The sequence below is a fragment of the Panulirus ornatus genome, chromosome 61, assembly GCF_036320965.1.
Source record: "Panulirus ornatus isolate Po-2019 chromosome 61, ASM3632096v1, whole genome shotgun sequence".
Taxonomy (NCBI): Eukaryota; Metazoa; Arthropoda; class Malacostraca; order Decapoda; family Palinuridae; genus Panulirus; species Panulirus ornatus.
Genome location: NC_092284.1, coordinates 691,725 through 718,238, shown reverse-complemented (window position 1 = coordinate 718,238; position 26,514 = coordinate 691,725). Strand labels below are relative to the sequence as shown.

The following is a 26,514-nucleotide window of genomic DNA, read 5'->3' as shown; positions in this document are numbered from 1 at the left end:
AAAAGCTCCTACTCTGGCATCACACAAGTTTTAAAGCTGTCTGATTAGAAACACATTCCACTTCCTGCAATACACAAAGGCAAAACAAGAATCAAGAAATGTGGCTGGAACCCAAAAACAGTCCAACAAGCCTAACTACTCAGCCTACGGTATCTCATCCTCATATCCCAAGGAAGTATCCATGGTGGTCGCATACCATATAAAAGGTTTAGGAAATGGTGATAATATAAAAGACAGGTTTTCATCACATATACAAATTTATTATGACAAAGTGGTGCTGCAAACCTTCTTGACTGTGGCTGCAGCTGTCTTCTGGTGGTTGTCTGTGTCTATATGCATGAGTGTTGTGGATGATGGAGGGGGTGGGAGTGAGTGGGAGGGGGAGGTTGTTACAGAAATCGCCACTTGAAGCACATACAAATGACTTATTTTTATTTCACTCTGAAAGTTTAAGAAATTTGTCCCATAGCAAGGAAAAAAGAATGCTACAAATCTACCCAAAGTAATACACTATTTTAGTCCAACAGTTTACTTGAGGAATGTTTTCTGGTAAGACAATATCTATAAATACAAGTGGATGGAAAATACAAAGAAGTGGCGAGCTCATAATTCCTGGCTCAGCTTCCCCACAGTTAAAGTTCTCCAAGTGCCTCAATATTCCCCAGTTAACAGTCAACAAGTGCAAACAGATTCATCAAATTATCCATCTGCTAGCAGCCCTCCCCCCCCTCTCTCTCTCTCCCTATGTTTTCCTGATCAAAGCCTGTGGGTTGTGGGTGGTTCCTTGTATAATCCATGGACCTCTCCAACGACCTGTGTGTTCCCAGTGGCACTGTTCCCTTAGTAGTGGAAATTCCCCTTGGCAACTCCTCTACTACACTGTATCTTAAAATGGCATTAGGAAATTCACGAAGAGAATGACCATGAAACATTACACAACGATCTACCTCGACTTGAATAGTATTGGCCTTGTTTAACCCTCCTCCCTTGTAGTCAAACTGCTACACTTCATCTCAAAACTGAGAATGTTTATATTCTGAAACTTTACATGTTAACATGAAAACTTATAAATCCATTCAAATTCTAGCTTCTTTAAAATAAGACATGTGGCAAAAATTTAATTCTTTAATGTTTTAGATACTCAGATTTTGAGTGAAGTAAATTCAGGACATACCATCATTGTCCCCTCGTGCTTAATCTACTGGTCACCATCAAACAGAGCCATCAAGCAACTCTTCACTTTTCTACTCTAATATGGGAATATCCACTTGTTAAGTTCTTAGCTGAATCTTGTGCAATAAGGCCTATGGCACAGTTGTTGTAGGAATTAAAACAAGAGTCACTAAAAAATCTAAGTATGAATACTACCCAAAAGCCAAGGCACTGGGTCAAGATCTCGCCATGACATGTTTATTCGTCATTCCTTTTCAGTGATTCTATTCATATGCGATGACTCACTCAATGCTAAGGCCTAGTTATTGCATAAGACAGTCAATTATTAACAAAATGGCCCTTATGGATATGTTCAAGAACATAGTGACAGGAGGTGATGGCAGCACGAGTAACAATAACAACAATGATGGCGAAAAAACAGGCACTATTGACAGGCAAAACACAGCTCACTGGGAACAAATTACAATCATTAATAGCAAAATTCACTTCCACAAGGAGCTCCAGTTTGACTGATAGCATTAATAACTTTTGTAAATTAACAGATCCTTAAATCTTACACAACTCACATTTCTCTGAATATTCCTGTAATCGTCATGCTATCAATAAAACTAACAATACCAAGCCTTACAAAATCAGCATTATGGAGGGCTGTGGAACATGAGAGCATACAGAAGGGGGAGAGGCAAAAGTACTAGTAACTCTAAAAACTGCACCTTGATTTACTACACTTCTAAAGCATCAATCTTGCAAGTGTGCACTTGACAGAGCTACTTGAACATTACTGCCAAAACAGGTTCATTTGTTAAACACCCACATACTGCTGCGGTTGCTATGGACTAGCACATGGAAAACCCTCCAACTCTGGGGACAATGAAGTATTTGCTATCAGTGCTTGAGTGTCTGCTCTTAAAATCATGGATGAATGATTAAAGTGATTTATGATATCTTTAATTTTACTGCCTTAAATAATTAACAAAATATCACAATTTTTCAATGCCAGTTTCTAATATGAAAAAAAAGAAAAAAAATACTTCAAAAACACCTTTAAAAGACACCATCTTTTACAAAAAAAGGAATGATTACTGGGTTAAGGTACTGAACACACTCTAGCACTGTTTAGCACAACCCAATTACATCACCAAGGATTATAACTCATTTGGACTTGACAACACAGTTTACACCACCAATATTTTGTGTACATGTACTGTCACAGTATCAAAATTATTAATTTTTCTTTCAATGACAGCAGAGAAACCAAAGGATCATGAACATAGCACAAATTGAATGTGTATTAAAAAAAAATCATCAGGAGATTCAGAATTCAAACTGGATAATTTTCCTCAATATACAAACAAGACATCTGATGAGGTAATCCATATGTATCCCTAGTCTCAATAAATGTCATAACAGGACAGGCAACCACTAAAATTGCATGATCACTCTTACATTTTTCCTGGTTTACATGCAATGGCACAGATATAGGGCCAATACATTAGCCCACAGTGTTCAGAAACTTGCCAATCCCATTACAACATTTTGCTTACAAGTGATATGTACTACCATCCTAGTGTGAAAACCCAATACTTCTACCAAAAAAAGATAAAGAATATCAATCTGTAAGAGATGAAAACAAGATAAAATGATGAAAAATAGTCAATCTTTGGTTTTTTATTCCTATACAGTTTGTAAGGGAACATGTACCTCATTAACAATAAAGATAATTCTCCGAGGGGGGGCATGGAAATCAACAACGATCCCAAGGCAGGCATCCACCATCCCTATCAAACATTGCAATTTTCAGGCACAGCTCACCATACAATCATACTGTTTGGAGAAGAGCTGGGTGGGCTTGGCCACTGAACGATAATGTGTAAATGTGACGATGAGCAGTCATAACACACCCACGGAGTTGTTGCTGTAACTTATGTGAATGAATAATCGTGAGCAGGGCCTGTTTTCTGTTCATCCCGGGAACATAGATTACAGTTGATGAGGGAAAGAAACATGAAGTTCTGGACATGTGCTACACAGATATGAAATCTTGGGAATACCTGATGGCTGGTGGGGACAAAGTTGGTAAAGCCACAATGTGAAAAGAAACAAAACTGACATTAACTGCCAGTTCATATGCTTAAAAATATTTAATATATGTGGATCCCCAGGTATTGTGCCATGTAACAGCTTATGAGAAACGTGTTCTTCATAACCATCTCAACATTTATCAATTAAAATAGCTCTCTTGTACACATCAAGGTCTACTTTTTTACCGACACCTAAATATGTTCCTTAAGAAAATGTAGAAAAGAAAAAAAAAAAAAAAAAGAAGGGGCAGGAAGGGGAAGAAAGAGAGGGATACGAGAGGGCCCTGGATGGTTGGGGTTTGGATAAACTTGAGCTGAAGTTGGGACTTTTGAAAACAGACCCCCTACAGAATAAATAAAGAACAGAATCTCAATAATGAAGTCTTCACCCCCCACTCCTTCAGAGTCAAAATAACACTTCATCTCTATAATGCAGCAATACGTCACCACATCATGGAAGTGGGGGAAGGGAGTAGGTAGATAAGTAGGTGGCTAACCTAAAATTAAAAGAATATTCAATGCAACCTAAAGCAAATTCATATTAATTGAGCTACAAAGTGCAATGAATTTGTGTGGTAAAATAATGCTAAACCAACCAACACACCCAAAACTCAGACTTGGATACAAAGAGTACGGGTCGTATCAACAAGCATCGCTGCTACTGTTTTATGATTATGTAAAACAAGTGGACAGGCAGAGGTTACAGGGGAAATATCAAAACAAATTAATGTATTAGAATTGAAGACTAACATTGTACGCTGCTAACCATACAAATAATTCTTGTCAGAATTCATAATTAATGCTAATTGTACATAACCAAATAAATCAAAACCACAGAAACTAATATACAGTACCACTGAAATAGTTCCATTATAATAGGCCCTCAAAAACCAACATGGTAAAATCCAAAATGTTCAATATAAAACTGGATAAAACTAAACTGTCAATCAAAGAATCCTTCAAAACTATCCTAGTATACTGTAAATGGTATGACATCCTAGCAAACTAAGGAACTAATACCTGGGTCCAGCAGGCAACCCTCAGTGTGCCTTGTGCTTATGCTGCCACCCCTCAAACACACCCTTTCTTATACTGTGTTCAAACATTTCGATTCACATTTCAATCACCAGAGTGGACCTTCCAGTACCACAAGAGGTGCTCTCACGAGGGGTGGAGGGCAGTTGCCAAGCATCAACTCGCCAAGGGTGCCAACTGCAAGTAAATTATGTATACCACTCTACGCCCACAGGACCTTAACTATAACAAAACACAATCCAGTGTTTCACTTGAACTACAGTTTGCAAGATGGACAATAGGCATTAAATCACATAGCGGAGAGCATGTGGAAAAATTGAAAATGGTCGCAGATCACCGTTATCAGTGAGACCCAGGTTGGGGTCTTGGCTGCCAGGTGCTGGAAAATACAACTTGGACTTCTTAAAACCACGCATTTGGTAAAAAATTTATTCAAACTTTTAACAGTACTATTAGCAAAATTTGAAGTAAAAGACACAATGTTGTTATTGTCCAGCACCCTGGTGGTAAAAGACAACCTGGACTCTTCTTTTAACATCTAGCAAAGTCACTGGAAAAAGTGAAATTCTTAAGTTGTAAAAAGTTAATGGTTTCTAACTACCACAATTCAGGAAATCTAGTATGGAGACGGGGGGAAGAAATTTAAATGGTCTTGAAGCATGACAATGAAACATGTTAATTTTTTGCCTACTGAATACTAACAAAGAATGTTGAGAAACATTTAGCATTTAGGATATTTGTGTCACCTATAATCATGAAACACATATTACAATTATCTTACAAAGTCTTTACATACCCTAACTGACCCAAAATATTACATTCATAATTATATTTACATTCTCAAGAAAAATATAGATACGTACACTTATAATCTTTTTGTGTACTACATCCGTGTACTACTTCCGTGTACTACGTCAGTGTACTACGTCAGTGTACCGCAATGAACTCTTATAGTGTTTTGTGAGGGTAGAACTAACATTGGGCAACAATGTCACGTTACTTGTTATACCGTGACAACATGAACACTCCTGATCACTGGACAATAGCATGCCAGGATGCATGAGATTCTCTGCTCACTGGATGATGGAATAACAGGCCAAGAATTACTTTTTTGAGAGACCTCTACATTCCACAGTACACTAATATTCAGAGAAAAAGTGCCCTACCACAATATTACCCAATGATCAAATTTATCCATGTATCACATATTCTAAAATACTAGAGCTTAGGCACTCTAAATACAAACATCACATGTGTAGGGCTGTTATGTAGGTGCCAATAAGGAGCACCATAACTACTAATAACCTCTACTGGACCAAATTGATGAGTTGTGTACAATTTCCTGGTGGTTGGTTCCTCAGATGCTCAATAGGCCAATTTCCACATAAAGTGGTGGTGCAGGTAGTGTACAGAGGAATCTGGTCTTACTGTAAGCTAAGAGGACAAGTAATGGCTCAATATAAAACATCATTGTTTGTGTGTACTTATTTGCCATTGATCAAACAAATTCCACATTTGCAGGCAAAATTTAGACTACATCCATACAAAATTCCAATCAATAACTGACAAGTACAAAGGCTATTCGTCGGGCCGTTTCACTTGGACAGTGAATCACCCATCCAGGTGCACTGGCATAACAGCTTACTTCAGGTCACAAGGTGACTGGTCACTAAGTAAAACCCAAGACTTTGTCTCGGGCCAGAAGACAGGCAATAGTAATTTGCAATTCGAAACATCAAGGGCTATCAATAGCTTATATGCTAAATTAGTCAGGATCCATAAAAATTTCTGAATTTGACGGATAGTGGAAATCACGGGCACAAAAAAACCGGCTCGACGAAGAGAGAAGCATCAGACCCTCAAGAACACACCAAACCTTGGCTCATCACGACCTAAAGGCAACCCTGGAAACTGCTGCCCCCACACGCAGGGTCTCGGACAGCCTCTGCTACAACATAATGCACCTAGAGTACAAGACCAGGGGTGGAGATCTGACCATCACCCTACGTGTCAAGGCCTAAGGTAAAAACAGGCACAGCCGCCCCCCCACTGTAGAAGTCACTATCAACGCCTGCTTCAATACATTAGTTCACAGGCCTCATAGCATTATGGTGCTCATTCCATTCAAATTTTTCATGATAAAAATATAACCTTTCTTACATATGACAAAGCTTTTCTTACAGTAAATATTAACCTTAAAAAAATAAAATTACATTCTACCATACTTAATAAGGTAAAAAATCAACCACAAATAATTTTTAAACCATTATAGTTATACTCTAAAGAAATTTCCCCAAAGTAGTGAGCAGTGTATAGTGAACCTTAAAAGAGGCAGGGCGTGGGGGGTTGGCAGTCAGCCCGCACGAGCTACTCGCTCCTCCTTGCCAAGGAAACCTTGGTCAAGAAACCAGCACAAAAACCATGCAGAGGATTCTTCAAGATATAAAGAGAAGGTATCACACTCTGGACATAAATAACACCTTTACACATAGGGAAGAAGTTCAAGAAAGCGTATATGTTAATAGAGATCAAACAAACCTGTGGACAAACACCAAACATGGTGCAGCCGGTGAGCATCACACCACTGCAGCTGCTCCTGTCCTGCTCTCATCTTCCCTCATTTTGTGAATGGAAAGAAAAGTTCAGCCAGAAGGCAGCGCGTGATGCCGAGTCCCTCGGCCTCATCGGCTATAAACACAATACTACTCGTGCTACACATTAAGTCTACTACAGACCGTTGTCAAGCCCTTTTCCCTTTAAAAACATATTAAACATATTCAGTTTATGCTCAGTAAAACACAAAATAAATATACACCTGTAAAAATCCACAATATCAAGCGTAGCTGACAGAAGAGACAGTTCTCTGGCATTTGCTAGCCGACGAGGTTTTTGGCTGAGCTTCACAGATAATGGCTTATCACTTCAGTTTCAACAAAAACTTACACTTGATAAGTGTTATCAAGTCCAACACAAAACAAACTATAACTTCTTTGGCTGACTTAAAAGTTTAAAAATGTAGCTGTTAAATTATATCCTTCCAAGCAACAAAGAGGTAATCCAAAGAAGCCAGCGCACACTCCATATCCATCCTTCAATACAGGTGTTGTGGTCACCTCACGACTCATGGCTCACACACAAATAATAATTACAATAAAAATCATGATAATGTAAAATAAAAATAACTAGCTACAGTCTTCTTGCTCGTCAACAATATGCTGACGGTATTTCCGTCCTTGGGACGGCTGACGCACGGTTATGATGCTCTCTGAGGTTGTGTCACCATGAGACAAGCGCACACTCGTACATGCACTAGTTCTACACACAAATCTGGGGCCTATACTGATGCTGCAATTCTGTCAAGAGAATGCTGAACTCAAAAACTCTATTGGCCCCCAATCAGTAATCACAGGGGAATAATTATATTGTGGAGCTTCATACCTATGGATATATTTGACACTTTTAGATGCTTACTTGAACTCTGTAAACACTAATCAGTCGATGTGAACCCCAAACACTTGGCACCAAAATGATCGGTTTTGTTTTTTGTAGGCATTTCCTTATCATTTCCCCTTTTCTCTAACTTGTTAGTCAAGACAGCCCAGCAATGCCTTTGTTCCAGGTGCTGCTGCTTCCTGTGATGAAGTAACTCTTGCTGAAGGGAGAGTGAGGAGTGTTGGGATAAAGACCCCACAAACAGGCCCCCATACATTATAACCCTGCACTACTGTGTATTGGAGTTCTACTCCAATGGACCGGGTATAACTTGTCTGAGAATCTGCCATTTACTTCTGGGCTCTAATTATTTGAATTTTTTCTTTTTTCCATGAATTCTTTCCTCTTTAGCTAGCTCACTTTTGATATTCTGTGCCTGTTCTGTTCTTGGCTGTCACAACAGATATTCCATCCGGCAGGGCTTCTATTCAGAGTACCAGATGCTCTGGTACTGGCTTTTGGCTGGGGAAAGTGCTGTATAAGCATTGTATGGTGGGGCCACTTGTGTGTGTGTGGGGAACACAGCAGTGGGTTGCATATGGGCAGGGAGAGGATGGGCAGGTGGTGCAGCCAGCACTGTGCGTCCACTGCTGTGGTGAGCTGGTGGTGGCAGTGCCCCTCTGCAAAGGTAAAAAAAAAAAAAAATTAATGTTATCCCTGTCAGACTCGAAATCTATGAAAAGTCCCCTATACCAAAGCCATGATATCTTTCATCAGTTTCCTACAACTTATGTTTTTATTGCCCTTTTCCATCTCTCTATTTCCTATGAATCATTTTCTGCAAATAATACAAGGTCTTACATAAAACCCTAACACTTATCTTGCTACACATGGCAACACATTCTATCTATTTATCAATCATTACCACTTTATTCCCAATTCAAAAGAAAGGTTATGGTCACATAACCTGTGTAACATCAATTAACCCCCTTAGAACTCTTTTTAATATCATCAAACCATGTACACTCCATCCAGCCCAAAATGGTTTACATCACACAATTGCTTATAAAAGTGTTTCTCACATACACTAAGCAGATTCCTTAGTTTTGACCACACATTCAAGCTTTCACAAAATCTAATCAATGTGCATCTTTAAAGAAACTGGGTTTTCATAACACTGTATATTCCCATAAACTCTAGCTTCCTGGCACTTTAGTCACTATGCAATGCCACACAGCATCATTGTATCTTGACATCCTTTTCTCCAAAAATTTGATTACTATGCACTGCTACATACTCTAGCTTCATAAATATTTAAAACTTTTCTATTTTCATTCCATATGCATGGTATTCAATTTCCCATCCTGTGGTAAGTGCCACTTATGCACAACACAAAATTCTCATTTTTTCAATCTAGCACACCAAGTTGCCGCTCAATGTCCTTCCAAGCAGCACTGCCATTAGATGGAGATAATTTGCGTTACATCCACATGGTGTGTCATAAAATGCCTAAGTTTATCAAGACAGATTGTAAAGTGAAGTTGTGTGCCTTGGAAAACAAAAGATCAAAGAAAATTTTAAAGGAATATAGCTCTAATGAAGGTAAAAACACTTGTAACACCATTACAAGGTAAAGACACTAAGGTGCCTACCAGCCCTATTCATTAAAAAAAAAGAAGATTATAATGCATGACAATCAAGATGTGCTTGTATTCCTGTACTAATTGCCATTTTGCCAACTATTTTGAACTCTCTAGATCCAACAATTGATTTTAGCAGTGGAACATAGAAAAACAAGCAAAAATATAAGCACTACACAGGGGAAAACATAAAATTACTGAAAGCACAACTTGTGACAACATAGAAGTAAAAATTCACCGGCATCTCATGAATTTGCTATGAGCCCCAGGAAAAATATCCTGGTTAACACCCAGCAATTGTGTGATGTAAACCATTTTGGGCTGGATGGAGTGTACATGGTTTGATGATATTAAAAAGAGTTCTAAGGGGGTTATTCGCTTACATCAATTCTCTAACTCTCACGTGGAACGTAACAAAACCAAAGACCCTTACACAACCAAGCCCCAAAGACCATTTCATGGTTTCTGAGCCACTTCATATGCCTGGGTTAAGTCCACTGACCGTAGGTTGCCTCCAGTATATCACAACACTCCAATGCAGTCAATCCTGTGCTTGCCTTTCACCCACATGTATGTTCAGGCCGCGAGTACTCAAAACCTTTCTCACTCCTTCCACTTCCAAATGCTTTGTACTAATGAAGTTGTAATGATATTTACAATCTGGTGCACACAATATTACAGAGCAATCATTAATGAACAAGTGCATACACAAAGAAAGTGTAAGACCAAAAACAGCAACACAAACTGATACAAACAGTAAACATTTACACTATGGCAGATGCAACTACCTCATCATAAACCCATCAAAATAGTGAAGCTGTAATAATAAGTACAATTTGGTATGCACAGTATTAGAGCAATCATTCATGAACAAATGCGTCTCCATATAAAAAAAATGTGCGAACAACAAACTGCATCCCAACTTGATTGTCATCCAAATCATCAGGTTATTAGTGAGAAGGGTGTTACTGGATGACAAGTCACACAACCATCACATGACTTATGTGAGATACTCTGACTCATTACTTTGCTGTAACTCTTTTATCATATCTTATACTGTATACACTCATCTGTAAGTCTACATCTTGTATAGACCCGTGATTTTTGGCCAAGAAATCATTAATCTACGATATGCCTCCTGTATAGGTTGACCCCAGGTTTTCAGGGTAATGGAACAACAAATCAAGATAATAAAGAACCATATTTTATGACATGTAAAACTCATTTCAGAAAATTCTCACTACAAAACACTCTACATCCTGTAAACTGAGGGTTGCTGAGCTTGCAACACCAAGTGCCGAAGGCAAATTGTTTACCATTTATTATTACAGCACTTTACACTGAAACATATATTTCCATTCAAGTCAATTGAGAGAGAATATTTTTGTAATACAAGTTGGTAAAATTTTTTGAACAATGAAGGAAAGTAAGTCTTTAGCCTAAAAACTGGGTCTTAAAAACTCGTACTACACACAAGTATATAAGGCATTTATTTTATTAGTGCACTTACACCTTTTTAAATAGAAAATATAGGTCAACACAGTACATTAGAAATCCAGCTATTATGGTGACCAAAAGTGGGTATACCCACTATCTACTCTCACACACTAGCTTCCCACCACTACCATCCATGAGCATCTCCACGTAACATAACACTAACACTTCAATGATTGGAAATTCTGAAGCAGTATAGTTTCTAAAACATAAGTAAATGACATCTCCATACATGCTAATTTACCAACACGTGCCTTTGACTATTCACACCCTTTTACTTAAAAAAAATTTGTAACTGCATCTTGATCTCCTCACTTACTCAATCTCCACAAACTCAACCATACCAACTGTGGAGCCATGACATCTTCACACATTCTAGCTATACAACATGTCAACCACTCTGAATCTCTACAAACTCAGCCATACCAACAGTTCTGAGACACATTAGTTTTCCAACATCTCAAGATGCTTTAACTCTCCAAAAACTAAGATATGCTAACAGATCAGTGACTACATCTCCACACATTCTAGCTTTCCAATATTTCACTCACTGAATCTTCACACATTCTAGCTTCCTAGCTACAGCTTCAAAACAAGTCAGTCAGTCACTGTGCATCTCCAAACACTCTTTCTTTCCAACACATAACGATGCACCTCCACACACTTTGCCTCACAACATCATGTCACTCTAAGCTTCTCCATAAACTTTTGGTTCCTAAAACCTGCCACCATGAATCTCCACACACTCAGCTTCTCAACATCTTTGTCAATCTATGCATCACCACACACTCTTGCTTTCCAGAGTCTTTTGTCATCATGCATACCCACAAAGTTTGTCTCTCAACACCTCTGTCACTCCTTGCATCTCGAGACAATCTTGTTTCCCAATACCTCAAATGCAGTGAGCAGCACAGTGTCATGCCCTACACCTTGTGCACCAATATTCATAAATGTTGCAAAAACACAGAGCTGTACTCACCCTGGTGTGAATGGGTTGACAGTGTGAGTGGCTGGCAAGGAGGAGGGTAAGTAGGTAGGTTGAGTGGTGGCCACATATACTTGGGCAGCAGCAGCTGCTGCTGCAGCAGCCTGAGGGGGAGCAGCACGACGATATTCCCTGTACACATCAGCCTGGGTGGGTACAATGCCTGCCAGAGAACCACTCACAGCCAACTGGGAGACTGGAGACAGCCCATGAGCTTGGGATGTCGGAGAATGATGACTGCCAGACACATGTGCACGGCCTAGAGTGTGAGCATAGCTGAGACTACTGCTGCTGCTGCTCCCACTGCTACCCTGCCCAGCCACCACCACACTACTGCCCCTGCCGCTGCTGCTGCCCCAACCTTTCATGCTCCCCACCACCACGCGCTGGTCACGGTTACTATGGGCTACTGGCGGTTGGGAGTAGTCCTTGTGCCCTGCAAAGATTATCAAATATGCACCAATAATTTAACTCTCTACATCAAATCTTAAGATAAAAAACATTGCTCATAAGATAAACTTGGGCCATAGGGGCCTTACTAAGATTGTGTAAAGTTGGCTATGTACCTCCAATAAGAAAAACAAGTTGAACAAACTGGAGCAAATGCTACTGCAGAAGATACTCCTTTTCAGCTGGGTACCAAAACTTTTAACAAGTCAAGACTTCTCTTCTAAGAAGCTATATTTATATATTATCATTAATAGCAACCCCACTAACATGGAAGAATCAGGAGCATTGAGGAATGCATCTTTTACAAGAATTAAATTCTGCAGAACGAGGGCACCCAACCCCACACACTAGTAGGGACAGGGACGGCAAAATCCCTGAAAACTCAAATGTCAAAGTTATAGAGACAAATCTTAAAACACTGCCCTTATGATGTAGTTGTCATACCATTAAATGTGTTAATGTAAGCTCCAAAATGGAAACAAGTCTTTAATTTTGAAAAATTTCAAGTCTTCCTGACAAGCATGCTCAAAGGCAGCTTCGTGTACATTAATCTTGAGCCATTCACATCAATTCTCCACCATCACTTTCTAAAAAAAAGATATCCCCATAAAATAAAGGAAGGAAAAGAGGTCTTAAGAAGTATCAAATTCATGTTAATGTAAGCTCCAAAATGGAAACAAGTCTTTAATATTGAAAAATTTCAAGTCTTCCTGACAAGTATGCTCAAAGGCAGCTTCATGTACATCAATCTTGAGCCATTCACATCAATTCTCCACCATCACTTTCTAAAAAAAAATATCCCCATAATATAAAGGAAGGAAAAGAGGCCTTAAGAAGTATCAAATTCATGAGTCCTCCAATTACAAGAAAAGCAACATCCTGCTTCCAGACACTTGCACTAGTAGTGAAATCAGTGCACGGCACTAGAAGAATCATGTTATAAAAATAAAATGACTTCACATTCCATTTATGCAGCAGTAGTACGGCAAAAATTTGAGGGTGGTAAATGACTGAATGGCTATCCGATCAGATTGAACAATGATTTGCTGCGGAAAAAATAATTTTTTTCTTTTTTTTTTGCTTTGTCGCTGTCTCCCGCGTTTGCGAGGTAGCGCAAGGAAACAGACGAAAGAAATGGCCCAACCCACCCCCATACACATGTATATACATACACGTCCACACACGCAAATATACATACCTACACAGCTTTCCCTGGTTTACCCCAGACGCTTCACATACCCTGATTCAATCCACTGACAGCACGTCAACCCGGTATACCACATCAATCCAATTCACTCTATTCCTTGCCCTCCTTTCACCCTCCTGCATGTTCAGGCCCTGATCACACAAAATCTTTTTCACTCCATCTTTCCACCTCCAACTTGGTCACCTACTTCTCCTTGTTCCCTCCACCTCCGACACATATATCCTCTTGGACAATCTTTCCTCACTCATTCTCTCCATGTGCCCAAACCATTTCAAAACACCCTCTTCTGCTCTCTCAACCACGCTCTTTTTATTTCCACACATCTCTCTTACCCTTACGTTACTTACTCGATCAAACCACCTCACACCACACATTGTCCTCAAACATCTCATTTCCAGCACATCCACCCTCCTGCGCACAACTCTATCCATAGCCCACACCTCGCAACCATACAAAATTGTTGGAACCACTATTCCTTCAAACATACCCATTTTTGCTTTCCGAGATAATGTTCTCGACTTCCACACATTCTTCAAGGCTCCCAGGATTTTTGCCCCCTCCCCCACCCTATGATCCACTTCCATGGTTCCATCCGCTGCCAGATCCACTCCCAGATATCTAAAACACTTTACTTCCTCCAGTTTTTCTCCATTCAAACTTACCTCCCAATTGACTTGACCCTCAACCCTACTGTACCTAATAACCTTGCTCTTATTCACATTTACTCTTAACTTTCTTCTTTCACACACTTTACCAAACTCAGTCACCAGCTTCTGCAGTTTCTCACATGAATCAGCCGCCAGTGCTGTATCATCAGCGAACAACAACGACTCACTTCCCAAGCTCTCTCATCCACAACAGACTTCATACTTGCCCCTATTTCCAAAACTCTTGCATTCACCTCCCTAACAACCCCATCCATAAACAAATTAAACAACCATGGAGACATCACACACCCCTGCCGCAAACCTACATTCACTGAGAACCAATCACTTTCCTCTCTTCCTACACGTACACATGCCTTACAACCTCGATAAAAACTTTTCACTGCTTCTAACAACTTTCATCCCACACCATATATTCTTAATACCTTCCACAGAGCATCTCTATCAACTCTATCATATGCCTTCTCCAGATCCATAAATGCTACACACAAATCCATTTGCTTTTCTAATAGTAACAATAGTAATAATAAAAATTAAATTTTTTGGATATGGAGAGAGCATTTGATAGGGCTGATAGTAAAGCATTGTGGAAGGAAATAAGAATACATGGTGTGGGGGAAAAGCTTTTGGAAGCAATTTCAAGTTTTTCTCAAGAGAGTTCAGCATGTACGCAAGCAGGTAAAGAGGAGGGTGAGAGTTTCCAGGTAAAGATGGGTCTGTGGTAGGGATGTGTGATGTCACTGTGGTTCTTCAGTCTCTTTATGGATGGGATGGGATGGGGAAGAAGCAAATCCGAGGGTTTTAGGGAAAAGGGTAGATTTGCAGCACTGGAGAGATGGGTGTGCTTAGAAGCGAGTCAGTTATTATCTGCTGATGATATAGTGTGCTGGTGGTAAATTTCAGCAAAAAAAGAAAGTTGAAACTACAAAAAAAAAAAAAAGCATACATGAAATAAGTGAAGTGTTTCGAGCTAGATGAATTTCAGATGGGGATGCCAAAGAAATAATCTTTTCATATTTTTGATGGATGGGTGTTGTGACTGAACAAAAATGTTGCTCTTAATTGGCAAACCAACAAGTGCAAAGTGAAAAATCAAACCGGTTTACTGTAATACAATAAGCAAAGGTTGGGGATAGGTACATGAAATGAGAGAAAGTATGTATTTGATTAAAAAATGTAAAGATGAATTAAGCAAAAAATATTCAATAAAAAAAGTGCTGAAGTGAAATGATAAAAATTTTCATGAACTAAGTGTAAAGGTAGTTATTCTAAGAAAAATGTACCATGAGCGACCTTACTATCACTAAAGGAAGCGCTATACATGAGAACAGTATACCATTAAGCTTCCCTCTCACATATTTGAGTGATATATGTGATACATTTACATTAATTCTTCCCTACTACACAGTGATGCGAGAAATGCATCAATTGTCATGAAGCACATTACTGTCACTTTGTACTCTCACACTGTATGAAGGGCACTACCCATACACTGAGCTCTGACATAACTTTATCTAATAATCTACATTCTCCTCTGGCAGAGTGGTTTTTATCCTTTGTGGAGCTGTGTTCCCCTATGATCAACCCCCACCCCAAAGCAAAAATCTTTTGATAATCCTGTTTTCAGTTTCTAATGCCTTTCTACAATGGATAAACAAACACATCAAAATCAAGTAATTCTGAGATAATTCAATATTCTTTCCAAACAATGCAAAAACCATGATTCTGAGAAAATACCAATGCATTTCACTGGAAAAATATATCTCAATCAAGTATGCTGAACTCTTTGAGCACCTGCTAGAAATCTGAAACCCTCCTCCATGTTAAGAACCACTGCCTCAGAACACAACCACCTCAAGAACTTGCAATTCATAAAGAGTATCAAGGCTCATATTACTTTATTCATACCTGTATCAAACATCAATTAGGTTAACCACAAGCAATACTACTCACAAAACAACCAGTTAACCACAAGCAATACTACTTACAAAACAATCATATGAAAGGAATTATTCATTTTATAAATTAGTACTGCAGGATTATATAAAAACATCTACCAAGAAATATATATTCATAACAATAATCCAAAATGTCTAAATACATCAAATATCAATATCTAAGTGATAAATCACACAAAACTTTGCACACTATCAACTGCATAATAACATAAAAACAAGGAAGCATGCATCCAGAGTAAGTCAAATTGATCTTACCAGGCGGGTGCACTCCTGACTGTACAGAGTAGTCTTTGTGGGCCTGTGGCGGCTGGGTGTAAGAATGAGAGTGGGTGTGAGAGTGAGTGCGGGCAGGGTCTCGGGTGTGGGCCGCGGGTGGCGGGAGGTTGTCGTGGTGGGCAGGTGGCGGCTGCAGCAGTGAATCCCTGACGTGGGCAGCAGGGGGGGCCAGGTGCTCTCTGTGGAGGTGGGGGGATGAAGATCAGAGTGCATTACACATAACTTTTAACTGCCAAAACACCCACGGCAGTTTATCAATTACAAAAGTCACCAGATCTAACAAGAACTTCTTGAAAACTAAACACTTCTAATACTTGGTTATTACATTCAGTAAGGATGGTGTAATGAATACTAACATATAAGACACTGGAAAAACATCAAATATCTAGACCTTCCCTGGGGAGGGTAATAAATATCTCTGAGGACCTATAACAAGATTTTACCAAAAGGTTTGGCAAACATATAGTGCTCCCTGCATCACACAAAGAAGTGAACTTTTGAGACACTAGGTGTTACAACCAGCTCTAATCTAAACACCTGATGTATGGGTGTATAACAGCAGGATGGCTAATAAACAGGAGAAAGCTATGATCTATTTGTGGGACTGAGGTGTAAAAAAAAAGAGTATACAAAAGATATCATATTAAGATGGAATTAGCTGATAGATATATAATGTACGTTAACTAGACAAAGGAAATAAAACGAATAATCAAATGCAGATCCTTAAGCAAGCAACTATAGAACAAAGGCAAAGAATTAGAGTGAAGCTGAAAGGCCATGTGGTGAAGTAAAAAACAAATGCATGTGAAGTGTATTAATTTTTGTCATGAAATGACACATCAACTATCCTGCTGTTTAACTGGAAAAAAGACTATAATGCACAAAGGTTACTTCAATAGTTGCAAATATGGATGTGTAGTGAAGTGCAGAGACTAAATGTGGGAGGAGAAAAGTGGAGGCTCATATGTATTCACTAGGGTGTAGGTACAAAATAAGAGCATGGAGGTGCACTGACTGACACCTAGAAGAAAGACTAAGTTTGAATGTACAGCAGATCAGTGTGTAAGAAAGTGCAATGATTGGTGCTGGGAAGACAGACTATGCGCAGGAATGTATATAGTGAAGTAAACTAGACCTAATACCTGAATGGAGCGGTAACTGTGTCTTACAGACACAGTATAAACAGGGAAGATTGAAAGTACATTAAGCATGTGAAAGTAAAATTTTTTATGTTAAGAAAGAAGACAAATGCTCAGAGGAGTGTGCGTGTGTAAAAAAGGGGTGCAGGTATGGATACAAAGTATAAACAGAAACAAAGATTGATGTTAGAAGGGAACAAGTCTAGGAATGTCTACAGAAGTAGAAGGGGAACATGTCTGGGAATGTCTATTGAAGTAGAAGTACTGGAAGATGTGTGAAAACATAAAATAACTGGTGCTAAGAACTGGCCTAACTGCTGTGTGGTAGAGAATATTCTATCTATACCTCTGATGGCTGTTCCCTTTAGGAACTCCCTCAAAGGGGTGGCCACGGCAAAAGTCTCATAAATGGTGGACTCCAGTGCCATTTCTTAGCCTTTATTTAGAAAATATCACATCATATATACTTAAAAGACAAAAATAATATTGACTCTTTCTAAAGCATTTCTGCTATATCAAATCATCAAAGTACCTGTGAAAATATCCAGTGCCTAACAAATCAACTAAATCTTAAGATGGCAGCAGCACAAAATTAAAATCAACATTTTTTTTTACACAAATACAGTATTGCTACAAATAAAACAAAACTATATACAAAAAAGACTCTCCACATATCAAAGGATATTTCTCCCATACTTGCCATTTCCCACATTACTGAGGTAGCACTAAAAACAGACAAAGAAAAGGACTCATTTACTCATCCATTCTCTGTTATGTAATGCACCAAAATCACATCCCCCTATCCACAATCAAGCCCTACAGACCATTCCACAGTTCACTCGGCTGCTTCATATGCCCTTGTTCAGTCCACTGACTAAAAGCTCCCCAGTTTACCATATCACACCAATTCGCTATTCCATGCACATCTTTCAATCTTTCACCTATTTGCATGTTCAGGCCTTATCCACTCAAAATATTTTTCACTGGAAAAATAAATTGTTTAATAAATACAATATCAAATGGGGTGGGATAAAAAAAAAATCTACCTCAATGTTCCCTATATGCAGTAGAAGGGAACTAAGAGGGGTGGGAGTAGGAGAATGGATTCTCCCATCTTGTATTTCAATTTCAAAAAGATGCAACAGGGGAAGGAGCCTAGCAAGGAGTGCTCATCCTTCTCAAAGGCTCAGGATTGGACAGATGAATGTGTGTGGATGTAACTAACATGAAAAGAAAGGAGAGATAGGCTATATGTTTGAGAAAAGGAACCTATATATTCTGGCTCTGGGTGAAACAAAACTCAAGTGTAAAAGTGGAGCAAGGAGTAGCACTATTGATGAAGCAGTTGTGGGAATGTTTGCAAGAGTGTAAGGATGTAAATTCCACACTGATGTGAGGAAAAATAAAAGGGGATTGCAAGAGACAGTGATCATCAGAACTTCTACAACTGACCATGAGAAGAAAGATCATGAGGCAAGTGGTTTAGGAGCAACTAAGTGAATGCATTAGCAGTCTGACACAAGAGAACCAGTATTAGTGATGGGTGATGTAAATGCAAAGGTGAGTTATGTGGCAGCTGAGGGAATAACTGGAAATCATGGAGTATTCAGTAGGCTTAATGAAAATGGTGAACAGCTTGTGGAGTTGTTTGGTGAAAAAGGGCTCTCAACTGGAAATACATACACATATGTGAGTAGGAGAGGCAGTCAGCTGGCATTACTGGATTACATACTAATTAACAAGCATGCAAAAGAGCCTCTTGGATGTGAATGTGCTGGGAGGGGAAGTTGGTGGGATGTCTGATCATTATCTGGTAAAGGCAATGGTGAAGATTTGTAGATCTTTTGAAAAAGAAGAAACAATGTGGGTGAAAAGAGAATGGTGAAAGTAAGTGAACATATAAGACACTTGTGGAAAGTAATAACAAGAAATAGAAAGTAGAACAGCAGAAGGTGAGAGTAAACAAAGCAAAGGGTGTGGTGGGGTATGAGAGGTACTCAGGGAAGCAATGATGACATGTGAAAGTGGGCAAGTGAGAAAGGGTTGTGAATGGTGGCATGACGAAATGGAGTCGCTGGTGACAGAAAGAAAGTATATGGGTGGTACTTACAGAGAAGGAGCACAAATGATCACAAACGTATAAGAAAAAGCAGCATGAGGTCAAGATGAAGGTGCAGGGGTTTGGGGAAAAAAAAAAGCAAATGAAAGTTGGGGTGAGCAAGTATCAGTACACTTCAAAGGGAATAAGATGTTTTGGAGCGGGGATAATTGTGTGAGTAAAAACAAGAAAACATGGAAATGTCAGTTGAGGGGGCAAAAGGGAAGCGGTACAGGTAGTGATGAGGTGAGGGAAGATGGAGTGGTATCTTAAAGGGACTGTAGATAATGTCTGATGATAAAGTGGAAGATATATGGTGTCTGGGTTGGCAAAGTATGTAAAGCGAAGTCATAGCAAGTGGTTTGGTTGATAAAATGTAGCAAGACAGCTGGAGTGGATGATACTGCAGTTGAATTTATAACTTAAGAAAGGTTTATACCATGCGTGATTTTTTTAGGATTTTCAAAATACATATTAATCATGGTGAGGTGCCTCAGGACTGGCAGAATACATGTATATTACCAGCATATAACAGCAAAGGTAAGAAAAGGTTAGTGTTCAAAATGCAGAGGCATAAGCTTGTTGAGTGTACCTGGAATTTTGTATGGAAGGGTAGCAACCGAGAGGGTGAAAGCATGTACAGAGCATCAGATTGGAGAGGAGCAATGCAGTTTAAGAAGTGGTAGAGGATGTGTGGATCATGTGTGAGAAATACTAGGAAAACAGAAGGCTAACTTTTATGGATCTAGAGAAAGCACAGATGCATAATAGTCCCAGAGATAAACATCTGCTATGCCTGGATGTCATTACTGTTATATTTACCAATTAAAAGCATCCATTTCACCAAACCCAAAGTGTGTGTCCACACCATTGGCCAGACCACAGAGGGGGTTGACAGAGATGCCTTGCAGATGGTCTTATGAATATTTGTGAGGGATGAAAGCTGTGACAAGCAGTGAGACATATTTATCAAGGGTAAAATATATTCTATCCCATGTATGCCTCACACACACCTGCACATTAAAAGCCTCATCCCCTCATAATATTTTCACCTCATCTTTCCATCTCTACTTCAGTCTTCCCTTCTCCTAGTCCTCCCTACTAATGACATGTATACCCACTGAGTCAGCCGCTACTCACTCAACAATGTCCAAAGCTGACTGAACAAAATATGATAACTGACCTACTGTCAATCAGCTGAAAAAAAAAAAAAAGAGCAGACGAAGTGATAAAGGTAAACTTGTGTAGTCCCTTGGGTTAGGCTGTGGATGGTAATCCCTAGCTTTGGTGCACTACAAAACACAGCCAGACTGGACATATGCAAACAACACCATTATCTATTTGTTTCTTGATGCAACCTTGCTTATATGAAAAAGGCAATTAGGAATCAAAAACAAGAAAATGTAAATGAAATAAAATATTGACATAATTTTTCTTTATTCCACTAAATGTATCAAATGGTACTGGTGTTTACATTTTCTTTTCTATGTTAATTGCGCTACCTTGCTAACATGGGATACAGTGAACAAGTACGACAGACAAAAAACAATGGATCAATCATATTAGCCTTATATACATACCTGGTAGCATAAACATTCTCCCTCGTCTGCTGTGTTGAATAGTCACGGGCCTCAGGCTTGGCCACATGAAGCATACACTCGCTCTGAGCCTTGGCCAGCAGGCGTTTCTTCTGACTCTGAGATGCACCCACCGACGAGTAATTGTGGGACAAACTGTCAATGTATAAATGGGGTTAAGTTCCACTGCCTGGTTAAGCACTTATATCTCTAAAGTCCTTTCTTCAACAATATAGACATACAAGTACTCTTGTTCAAAACATTAACTGATTATCTATACATCTGCTTACATCTCTGATGTCTTGTTCCCCCTGGGGAAGGATCATGACAGAAAACTCTCCTGGCTGCCTTATTCAAACATACTTCTCTAACATGTCCCATCCCCAACAAACTTTTCCACGGTCCTTCACAAAATCTTTCCTACATTTTTCCTCTTCCCCTCACTTTATTTCCTTCTAGCTTGTCTCCTATACATTTTTGTTACTACTCCATTATCACACACACCCTCCACATAACATCACTTCAAGGTAAATAGCTTAACCCATTCTATGAAACAATACTTCATGCTTTACCCTTCCCCTCTCTGACATCCCAGATCTATACAGTTTAGCATAACTTACTTTCTACTTTCTGACAACAATGCAAACACCCCTTAAACAGCTCATTTCAGCAGCATGAATTGTAAAATTCTCCTCTTTTCCACATCCATAGGTTTGGGATGGTAGGGCTGTGCTATCCCACTGTCTATTTTTGACATTAATGGTCACTATTTCCCTTCCACAACTCTTCCTAAAGATTCAGTTATCTTTCTCCCCTAAAGAGCTCTCCTTTATTTCTCCTTCCATTGTTAAATGTTCAAATTATATCTTTTCCTCTACATATTTGCCATCTCCCATGTCATCGAGGTAGCATTAAAAACAAAGGACTGAGTCTTAGAGGGAATATCCTCACTTGGCCCCCTTCTCTGTCCCTTCTTTTGGAAAAGTAAAAATGGGAGGGGAGGATTTCCAGCCCCCTGCTCCCTCCCCTTTTAGTTGCTTTCTACAACATGCAGGGAATACTTGGGAAGTATTCTTTCTCATCTATCCCCAGGGATATAATGTCATATTCTCTTAACATTTCATATGCAACCAAAACTTGCACATTTTACACATTTGTTCAGTCATTCTGTATGGTTCTCTACATTCTAGCACTTCATTCTCGAATCTTCTTTCAAGAACAATTACAGTAACATTACCAGCCTTTACCTTATCTAACTTCATTCTTTTACATATAAAATCACAACAGTAGGTCAGTTATCAATTAATAAAGTGTTAGAAACCAAAAATCATATGTTTACATCAAACTCATCATCCGACATCTAACTTGCTACAACCAATAACTATAATCAAATCATACATTCACATCAAACTTATCATCTAACATTTGACTAACTAAAAAGCGCCTGCATCCAAAATCATTACAGTATCTTAATACAAATACATGTTACTGTAAATGGTATTCATACAAGCTTTCCTCCCTCTTTTTCAGTCTAAATGTCCTATCCACATAAGTCACGAAACAGTAAAGTGAAATCACACATACATGTCTCATCATTTTCATAACTCTAATTTGACTTAACCACAACTTCCAAATACTTTACTGTTTTTGCAGAAGCATTTCTGTGTTATCCAGCATCTTCTTCCTCTACCTCCCACAATGCACTCTAATTCACTGTATATGACTTTCCTAGGTCTACAAATGTTGCATACAACTTTCTTATTTTGCTACAAAACTTTCTTGCCATTGTCCGTCATCACAGAGATGATTTGATGTGAATATCTATCTTCAATCCTTCCTAAAACTATCCTCTAATCTCCATTCATCCTACACTCTGCTATCTTTTTCAAATCATCAAATATTTTATCCAATCTCTTCCAATCATGAACAGTCAGCTGATTCCTCTACAATTTCTAAACACATCCTTAACATACTTTCCTTTGTTCAAAGGTACTCCCTCCACCTGTGCAGCACCTGGTATTCTCCCATATCATTATCCACCTGCATCTAACTCAGTGCCAGGGAAAATGGCAATTCACCCAGTGTTAAAATGAGGATAATGCGGCATGCCCAAAGCTGTTGTAAGTTATATTCAGACTATATGCACAAGATGCATCCATTCCATCCATCTACATCTCTGATGCCCATTGCCACTGGGAAGCCCCACAAGAGGGTGGCCATGGCAAGTCTCCATGCTGGTGAACTCTAGTGCCACTTCTTCGCGCTAAGTAACTTACCCTTAGGCCACCGGCAGAGGGGCAACTCTAGCACAGCGTTTCTAAAAGCTCCTTCCTTACATTCCTACAGACCACTTCTCCCTAATTTATCCAATGACAACAAATTTATAAACCTAACTATTCAGGAGAAAAACTAAAATGAACATAACTATATAAATATTTACTCAGTATCTGATGAGCTTATTTGTTTGTCACTTTTTGCCCATTGACAGTTTTCTATGACCGACCCTTTATCACCAAGGTCAAGAATCCAGGATATGGAAATGATTTATTGAGAGGAGCATGTGGTAAAACTAGATGCAAAGAAGACAGTAATGAGAAGGTGTATGAGATATATGGTATGACAAGGAATACAAAAGGAAATGAATTATGGATTGGTAGGTTGGGTGAAACATAATACTATGAGGTGATTTGGGCATAGGGAGAGAATGCAATACAGAGTGTTTGCAAGGAGAGGGTATGACAGTAAATTATGTGGTTGATAAGAGAGGAAGAATACTTATGACGTGGGGAACAAAGTGGAGAAGTCCTGGAGGAGAGAAATGGAGGAAGAACGCATGGAATGATGTATGTGAGGGAGCCAAGTAAGGATGGGGATAAGTGGGGACTCCTTGGCCATGGCCACCTCCTTGATGGAGTTCCCTGAAGTAACAGAAGTTATAGAAAGACAGATAGACCGACCCTTAGTTTGCTCAAATCCTAAGAAATCACCCTCCCTAGAGTAAATGTACTTCTTTTCTTCCATACAAAGGGTAAAGTCACATAAAACTAAAGATACCTCTATTCTTGTGTTGGAGGGTGCAGATTGGATGGGGCAGGAGAGTGATGAGTGGATGGGAAAGGGCTTGGGCTGGCATTATAAATGCTCCTTATCTAAGTTTACAATAATGATTGGTTTCTCCCTAGTATGGTCTCAAACTTCCTATGTGTTACTACAATCTTTTTTTTTTTTTTTACATACAGTAAATTCATTCTAAAGGACTAAAGAGCAGTCTATTAGAAAATGAATTCCATTACATCCCTATATTTCTCAGGAACATTACTAAATGTAAACAACTGTAATGAAAACTCACCTTATTCCTTCAAGGCTAGAGGTGTTCAGGGAGTAGCAAAGACTACTGTGAATCAGAAGGAAATTGCTCCAAGGTAACATGTAGTCACCTGAATCACCTACTGATAAGAAATGGGGCTTGCATGAGGTGCAAGCCACTCTCCCCAGTGATCTTTCTTTCATACTTGTTCACTGTTTCATGTTAGCAAGGTATCACCAAGAATAAATGAAGAAATGGCCTCACTTGCTCACATCCATTCTTTAGTTGTAACACGTAATGCACCAAAACCACAGCCCCACGCTCATGGTGTTCAATAGTTTTCAATACTTTTGAGGTGTTTCCTGGATCTCTTAGCATATACAACTGAGAGCACTTTTGTTTGCCATGATAATACGAAAAAACAGGTCTTTGTACCATATAAAACACTACAAAAGCATGAAAACAAGGGCACCAAGTTAGTTTAGGTCCTGACCAAGTGGTGGTTTACTGCAGTCTAGAGCACAGTGACCAAGCTATGTCTTGCTTCATCCAGAAATTTCTATTTAAATCATCTTTCTAAGTACACAAAAGATAATAATGTACCATTATTTCATTGTACATCAGAGTAAAACTACATGTGAAAACAGTGTATGTTAGCAAATTAAAGAAAAAATCCAGCAAGGTGATACACAACAGAGGCTGTCAGCTCTCTTGATACCTGGTATCCTGGACTGAGGTCAGGAACAATTGGACTATTCCATTGTGTGCTACACTTAGTTTTTACACAAATGTTCATCAGATTCTAAACTTAATGCAGTGGGGTTTAAGGGTCCATTCGGATACACTGAAGTCTATTAGAAATGGAGTTTACTGTACGTGTTTTGAACATATTATAGATATTTACATATCTACAAATCATTTACACATGCAGAACTTTATTTACATGGGTACATTATTTTTTTTTCATAAAATACAAACATTAATAAACTGATACTTTTATTGAAGAAAAAAAAAAACGACTACAATAGTGGGCATGCAAATCAGGCACCACACTAAGTTGATGTATGTGCATATTCTTTGAAAATCTGTGGATGACTGATATTGATATTCTTTTTAGCGGCTGTAATAAAACATCTATGGGTAAGTATTGTAATCAAACATTGGATGGAAATTCACATGATGGAAGAAACCATTAAATCCTTGTAAGAGGTCCAGAGCAGTGTAATAGTTCAAGAACAACTTATAAGAATGTCGAAACAAACAGTTTTAGTGCAAACATAAATACAAAAACTCTGACTTCTATGTGCAAGAGTTACTGTGGTACTGATTGGGGCAATTTTTTTTTTCTATGATTGCTTGGTAGCACCAAGAATATAGAAGAGCCTCATTTGCTCACTTCCACTCTCTTGCTATATCATGTATAATGCACTGAAACCAGAGCCCCAATATCTAGTCAAGGTGATAATATAAACTAAAAGGCATTCAACCTTATTCCATGTCATTTAAGAGTGCTGTAAGGGATATAAGGTTTACTTAAATCTTACAGGGTAATGTGAGCCAGAGCAGGAAAAACAGACAGTCTGTTTAGCATCAAACCATCATGGATAGTGGAAGTTACAAACTAGGGGATATTTCATTTATGAACAGAAAATCAATGATATATATTTTGGGAGAAAGTAAGCTAACATACTACTGAGGCATATGAAGCAATCTAGGGAAACCATGGAAAGGTCTGTGAGGCTTTGTTATGGGATAAGGGGCTGTAGTTCCAATACATTACAAATGACAGCTACAAAATGAATGTGAGCGAATGAAGACTTTCTTTGTCTGTTTGTTGCACTAGCTTACTAAAGCAAGGAACAGCTTACAAGTATTAAAAACTTTAAGGACATTTAGTGATGATTCGGAAGATAATTTGCTGGCTTTCTAAAGAGAGTGTACAATATAAACCAGTGTGGAAACATGAAACATGACACCTGAAAGCTCCTCAATTATAG

At 38.9% G+C, this 26,514-nt stretch overlaps 1 protein-coding gene across 14 annotated transcripts in view; it reads right to left on the bottom strand.

Annotated features, from left to right (window-relative positions):
• Window positions 1–238: 238 nt before the first annotated feature.
• The window catches only part of Hipk (Homeodomain interacting protein kinase), a 67,537-nt gene continuing 41,261 nt past the window's right edge, over window positions 239–26,514 (bottom strand). For 10 of the 14 annotated variants that reach the window (XM_071696739.1, XM_071696740.1, XM_071696745.1 and 7 more), the window contains exons 17-20: window positions 21,214–21,366; window positions 16,376–16,575; window positions 11,835–12,276; window positions 239–8,401 (exon numbers count right to left, since the gene is read on the bottom strand). In XM_071696739.1, coding sequence (XP_071552840.1) covers window positions 8,206–8,401; window positions 11,835–12,276; window positions 16,376–16,575; window positions 21,214–21,366 — 991 coding nt within the window. In that variant the 3' untranslated portion in view covers window positions 239–8,205. The remainder of the gene's footprint in view (window positions 8,402–11,834; window positions 12,277–16,375; window positions 16,576–21,213; window positions 21,367–26,514) is intronic. The other 4 variants (XM_071696750.1, XM_071696752.1, XM_071696749.1 and 1 more) reach the window with 1 other exon arrangement.